The sequence below is a fragment of the Papio anubis genome, chromosome 9 (genome assembly GCF_008728515.1).
Source record: "Papio anubis isolate 15944 chromosome 9, Panubis1.0, whole genome shotgun sequence".
Classification (NCBI taxonomy): domain Eukaryota; kingdom Metazoa; phylum Chordata; class Mammalia; order Primates; family Cercopithecidae; genus Papio; species Papio anubis.
This window is the reverse complement of record NC_044984.1, coordinates 52,219,812-52,225,993: the sequence shown is the minus strand read 5'-3', so window position 1 is coordinate 52,225,993 and position 6,182 is coordinate 52,219,812. Positions and strand designations below refer to the sequence as shown.

The 6,182-nt window shown below is 53.1% G+C and overlaps 1 protein-coding gene across 8 annotated transcripts in view; it reads right to left on the bottom strand.

The window, feature by feature from the left end:
- Positions 1-3,120: 3,120 nt before the first annotated feature.
- The window catches only part of OS9 (OS9 endoplasmic reticulum lectin), a 28,443-nt gene continuing 25,381 nt past the window's right edge, over positions 3,121-6,182 (bottom strand). For 4 of the 8 annotated variants that reach the window (XM_021922529.2, XM_021922530.2, XM_021922533.2 and 1 more), the window contains 4 exons: positions 5,504-5,693; positions 4,425-4,589; positions 4,170-4,282; positions 3,121-3,889 (listed from right to left, as the gene is read on the bottom strand). In XM_021922529.2, the coding sequence (XP_021778221.2) occupies positions 3,764-3,889; positions 4,170-4,282; positions 4,425-4,589; positions 5,504-5,693 (594 nt within the window). In that variant the 3' untranslated portion in view covers positions 3,121-3,763. The remainder of the gene's footprint in view (positions 3,890-4,169; positions 4,283-4,424; positions 4,590-5,503; positions 5,694-6,182) is intronic. The other 4 variants (XM_021922531.2, XM_021922532.2, XM_021922535.2 and 1 more) reach the window with 1 other exon arrangement.

Here is a 6,182-nt window from a genome sequence, read left to right as displayed (position 1 = left end):
GCTGCCCTGGGCCAGCCTGCTCGCCGTGAGCACTAGGTACCAGAGTAGAACATAGAGTAGGGGTTCCTCCACTGGCCCCATCAGGGGGTGCTCCAGAGGGAAGGGGTGGGAGACCTCGGAAAGATTTCCCAGCTGGCTGCAGAGGTCCCTGGTGTCCACAAAATCAGTGTCAGCTGATGCAGGCATTTATCCACCTCCGTGCCATCAAAGGGACCACCAAGGCCACAGTGGCCTGAAGCCAGTGCTGCCTCGTGAGCTGCAGTGCCGCTAGGCTCAGCACATAGCCAATCCTACCATTTCTCGAGGGCAGCTGAAAGTGTTTACTCAGGTAGAGGGGCTGGACAGGGTAGGGTTGGGTCAGCAGCCAGTGCAGGTTGGGCATAGCCATATGTTGTTATCTACTTTGAGGAGTTAGTTGGTAGCACCAGCATCTTTGGGTAGAATTGCTTCTGACCTTTGGTGCCCACCAGCCCCAAGATGTTCAGGTGCAAGTGTGCCACTGAACTGAGGACACAGCACCAGACCTGAATGCAGTTCACATGGAGGCTGCAGCTCTGCAGGGCCTTAGTCTGTGACCACCCAGCACAGCGGCGTGACCCAGGAAAGGTGAATTCAGCAGTGCAGGTGCAGTGACAAGTACAGAGGCAGGTGTGTGGTCTGGGCAAAGCGAGGAGACGGGGAGGTCGCAAAGAAAATTGGACTGGAGGACCTGGCCATTCCCCCTTCACCTCCAAGACCCTGGACTCTTATTTCAGCTCCACTCCTTCCTCGTGGTCAAAGTTTGCTCCCTTCTTCAGCAGTTTGGGAGTGTGAGAGAATATGGGGAGGAAATAAGGACCCTGGAGAGAATGAAATTGCCTGCAAAGAGCAAGTGGGAAGTTCCTTTCATTTCCAGCCAGTGAAAAATGGTCAAGGTGTCAGCAAACCTCACAACAAATCCTAACACCAAATAATCCACTTGCCTCTTCTCTTAATGGGGAGTATCTTCGGTCTTGTGGGGGAGATGTAAAAGGCGCTAGTGGATGGAATGACAAAATATCAAGTCCTCCAGGTTATGACAAAATAGGAGCCCAGAAAGGGACTCCCTGGGTGGGTGAAGGAGAGCTGCTGCCCCTTTGTGCCCATGCCCCCTTCACAGCTCGCCCTGGGCTGCCTTGCTTGGATGCCCTGCCATGCAGGATGCCCTATTGCCATCCGCCAGCCTTCCCTGCAGCCCTGCTGGCTGCCATCTGCCACACCCTGCTCCCCTCCTTTTGTTTGTCTTAGCACAGCTGAGGCAGACCGACCTTCACCGTGGGAGTGCTGCCAAAAGCCAAAGGAAAGGAAAAAGGAATTTTGATTGAAAGTACAAAATGATTGACAGAGTGAGATTTCCAAAACTCTGCTTTCTGGCGATGCTGAGACTCCATCCCCAGCAAATCAAAGCACAGTCCTCCTGCCGCAGCCCCTTCCCATTCTGAGCTGCTGATCAGCTGTGGGGACTCCTTCTGAGACCCTTGCTTCCAAGTAACCCAGTCTTTTCAGAACTCAGGAGCTAGCTTATAATAGAAAGCTAGTGAGCACTTACTTCGGGCCAGGTTCTGTGCTAAAAGCAAGACATACACTCTATGTCATTAAATCCTCGCAACCATCTTAAAAAGCCAGTACTATTGTCTACAATTTACCAATGAAGAAACAGCATTTAGAAAGTTAAGTGACTTGTTCAAGGCCCCGCTGGTGGGAGATGAGGGGTGTGGTCTGGGCACAGCATTCTGACTACTGCTGCCCTCAAGGCAGTGTCTAAGCTCTTGCCCGGCTAGAGCATCCCTCCCTCAGGGGGCACAGATGGACCAGGGGAAGCAGGGTTTTCTAAGTCTGCCAATTTACACTTCAAAACCAAACAACGTAAGCATAGCACGCACAGTAAGCACTAGTCCACATTCAGCAAGAGCTTCCTTCAACAGTTGAATCCTTCACTCTCCATTTACAGACATGTGGGAGTTCCGGGCCCTCTATCCTTTTTTTTTTTTGAGACAGTCTCACAGTGTCGCCCAGGTTGGAGTGCAGTGGCGTGATCTCAGCTCACCGCAACCTCCGCCTCCAGGGTTCAAGCGATTCTCCTGCCTCAGCCTCCCGTGTAGCTGGGATTATGGGCACCCGCCACCACACTCAGTTATAACTATTTTTTGTATTTTTATTAGAGACGGGGTTTCACCATGTTGGCCAGGCTGGTCTCGAACTCCTGGCCTCAAGTGATCCTCCCGCCTCCGCCTCCGCCTCCCAAAGTACTAGGACTACAGGGGTGAGCCACCGTGCCTGGCTCCTCTATCCCTTTTCTTATCCTGTGAGCCCGGGGGGAGCCTTCAGCAGAAAGGCCGTTCACCTCAGAGCAAAATTAGCAGAGCATGGTGGTGCATGCCTTTAATCCCAGTCACTGGGAGGCTGAGGCAGAATTGCTTGAACCTGGGAGGCAGAGGTTGCAGTGAGCCGAGATCCGGCCACTGCACTCTGGCCTGGGCAACAGAGCGAGACTCTTGTCTCAATAAAAGAAAGAAAAAAAAAAATCAAGAGTCCTCCACACTGGGAGGAGGCATGTTGGGGGACCCATGCTTGCACTTGGTAGTGAAGAAGAAAGGGAGACACCAGGCCCACATACCCTTGGCACACTAAGAAACTGGCATATGTGGGCAGCAGCCCTCTCTCTGGGCATGCCCAAAGGTGGAGGTCTTTTTGGGAAATGTTGAAAGGACAGGTGGGTAGGGGTGTGGGTGACAAATGGAATCTGGAGCATGCTGTGGGCGAGACCGCAGCAGAAGGAAGATCCCCGCTGTGGGGAACTCCATGGTGTGCATTTTGGCTTTCAGGGTATAAAGGGGGAAATGATAGGGAAAGACTTGGTGCAAGAGAAGGGAAGGAACAGAAACAGACAGATGAGAAAAAGATGATGGTACTGCAAGTGTTTCTTTCAATCCTTGCCAGGCCAGGCTTCATTTAGCCACTCTGGTCTCTTCCTGCATACCCCAGCCCCCGTTTATAGTACCTGGGGAGTGGGGAGCAAAGAACAGGATCAGAGCATGGTCTGAAAAGAACACTGAGCCTCCTCCCTGCTGGAACCCCCACCCCACAAAAAAGGTTGACAGATTGATGGTCCAGTTCTTTATTTAGAAACCTGATTGTTCAAGAACATGGTGGATGCTTCACACCTTTTTCACTGGGATTGTGCTGGAGGTGATGGGCAGCATTCTCCCATTTCCTCAGCAACAGAGGTGAAGGCTCCTCAACTCAGAAGCACAAATTGTAGGGGACAGGGTGGGCAGGGAAAGGGAGAAGGGAATCTCAAGGCAGTTCAATAGAAGGGGGTAAAGCGACTCCAAACAGCACTAAGGGCAGGTGGAGGCCTGCTTGCTCAGTGCCTGCTAAGTGTCCTGCCCTCCTTGCTCTCTCTACCCACCTCCACTCAAAAGATCCTACTGAATCTCCAGGTAGGGAGCAGGGAATATCCTATCGTTAGGGTACAATAACAAGAAAAGCCACAGAGGAAGAGGATTGAGCGAAAGCTCAGGAAAGCAAACATCACAGGCCGGGTGAGCTCTCAAGGTGGCTGCCAGCTGGGGTGGCAGCATTCACCCAGGGCCCCCACACCCACAGAATTGCCCGAGAGGTCCACAGCTCAGCTCCACTCTGCTGTTTGGCCCTCAGGGGTCCCAGGGTGGGGAGGTGGGGAAGAGGCAGGCCAGTCCAGGAAGACTCTGGATTCTATGAAGGGTCAAGTGCAGTGTTGGTCTCAGAAGTCAAATTCGTCCAGGTCCCCTGTGCCCTCCCCACCTTGAGAGCCCCACACCCGGCGGTAATTGCTCTCCAGCTCTTTCTGCCGCTGGCGCTCCTTCTGGGCCTCTTCAGCTCCCGGCACCTGGTGGGAGAGGGTAGAGGTAGGCTGGAGCTACTCGCTGTTGAGCTCAAGGAAGTCCTGGGCCAGGCAGCTGGGGGAAGGCAGGGAATGAGGACACCCATGTCCTGAGAGGCTCTTCCTGCATGGCAGCACTCTGAATCACTGGAACCCTAGCCTTGTCTTACAGATCAGGAAATGGAAGCTCAGCAGTGGCATGGCTGGGGCAGGCCCGCACCTCCACTCCAGGTGAGCTGGGGACAGGAGGCCTGGGGGCCAGGACTTGGGGGTAGAAGCCTCTCACCAAGATATTGAAGAAGATCTCCTTGAGGTTTCTTGTGTCCTCATCAGTCAACCAACGTGCACCCTCTTCAGTTCCTTCAGCCCATGGGCGGACAATTTTGATCTCAATTTTCCCTGGAAAGGAGCAGTATGCAGTGAGAGGAGAGGATGGCTGGGAGCCTCAGGGCAGGCCCCCTGCCCCACTGGTCCCAGCCCCTCCACTTCCGGCAGCTTGCCCTTCCGACAGTGCTGGGTCCAGCCGCCCTCCAGGGCCCACCTGCAGCTGTGAGTCCCTCCCTCTCCAGCAGCTCCTTCACCAGCCCCTCGATTTGTTTCAGCTGTGGGTTTTCCCGTTTCATCTCGAGGACAGTCAGATCCTGATTAGGGCCTCCGAGACGGAGCTTGGTGACCCGGACCCGGACTCTGTGCTCAGGATCCTCCTCTTAGAGGGGGAGACACACAGGGAAACACAAAGCAGAGGCATGACTCCAGGGTTAGGGGTGGCAGCTTTGGCAGCTATTCCATCTCAACATGTGTATGAGCCAGGGCTCAAAGAAATGTGTGCCCCCACTCCCAATTCAGCCTATAGAGCTCCCTCCACCAATTGCTGCCTTCCGTCTTCCCACCCTACCCAATAATTCTGCCCATCACCTATAGGAAAACAAATGTTTTCTGAAGCCAAAATCAGGCCACCTGCACCAACAAAGTTTTGTCTGAAGAAGCAGGTTGGAAAAGTGTGGTCTCCTCTTCCATATGTTAGGACTTTAAAGACATTTCAATGTTTATAGGGAGAATGGGATGGAGGGTTTGAAACTGGAATATTTCGTTTGGAACATCTGATGTCCACACCCATAGGACCCTATGAAATGGACACAAGGGGATGCAAGAAGAAGATATAATTTAAAGTCTATCCAGGCTGTTGGCTCATGTGCGGCTGGGCTCTCCTATTCATGCCCTGACAGCTGGGGACTCTCTTGGTGCAAAGTCCTAAATGTTGACAGGTTGCATCCTTCATAGATGTGTGGTTTTCAGCATATAGACTCGCAAGCATTCAATTACTACCTACTGATCATCCATTGTGTGCCAGGCAGAGTGCTAGGTACTGGGTGTACAGGAGCAAACCAGAAAACAAGCAGACATGCTCTAAAAGCTGCTTCCCAGAGGGATGAATAGGAGGTAAGCACGCAAAGGGATGATGGTGATGGGAAGCAGGCGCAAGTGAGGACAGTGTTCCAGAAAGCAGGGAGAGAATGAGCACCCTCAGAAGGGAAGGAACAGGGTCCCCTCTGGGAATAGGACCAGCTGAGGGATGAAAACAACGGCCTGGGCTACTCCTTCTTGTCTGACTGCTCTCACCTGTAGGTTGGGGTGATGGAGGAGGTTTTTTGGGGACAACCCTCTTTTTCTTGTGCTTCTTCACCAGCTCTGGACTCTGTTTTTCCTCCAGTCTTTTGATGAGTTTGTTGAGAGTGGATGTCAGAGCCAGCATTGCCCGATCCCGCTCTGACTCCTTCTTCAGTCCATCTGGGTCCAGCTCCTTCTCGGTCTGGAATACCCAAGAGAAGAGAGTGAGTCAAGGGTCTGGGGCGTGGAGGCAGCCAGCGGGCTGGGCTGTGTAGGAGAGTCTGATATTTTGAAATGGAGTTTTGCTCATCACCCAGGCTGGAGTACAGTGGTGCCATCTTGGCTCACTGCAACCTCCGCCTCCCGGGTTCAAGAGATTCTCTTGCCTCAGCCTTCCAAGGAGCTGGGATTACAGGTGCCCATTGCCATGCCTGGCTAAGTTTTTTGCATTTTTAGTAGAGAGGGTTTCACCATGTTGGCCAGGCTGGTCTTGAACTCCTGACCTCAGGTGATCTGCTCACCTCGGCCTCCCAAAGTGCTGGGATTACAGCGTGAGCCACTGTGCCCGGCCAGAGAGTCTGATATTTAAGTCTTGTGCCTCTCTCTGGTCCCCCTTCCCCAATAGCCCCGATTAATTAGGGAAACAGCTATCATTTCCAAGTGCCCCGTCCTTGCCCTGTGCTGTGCTCTC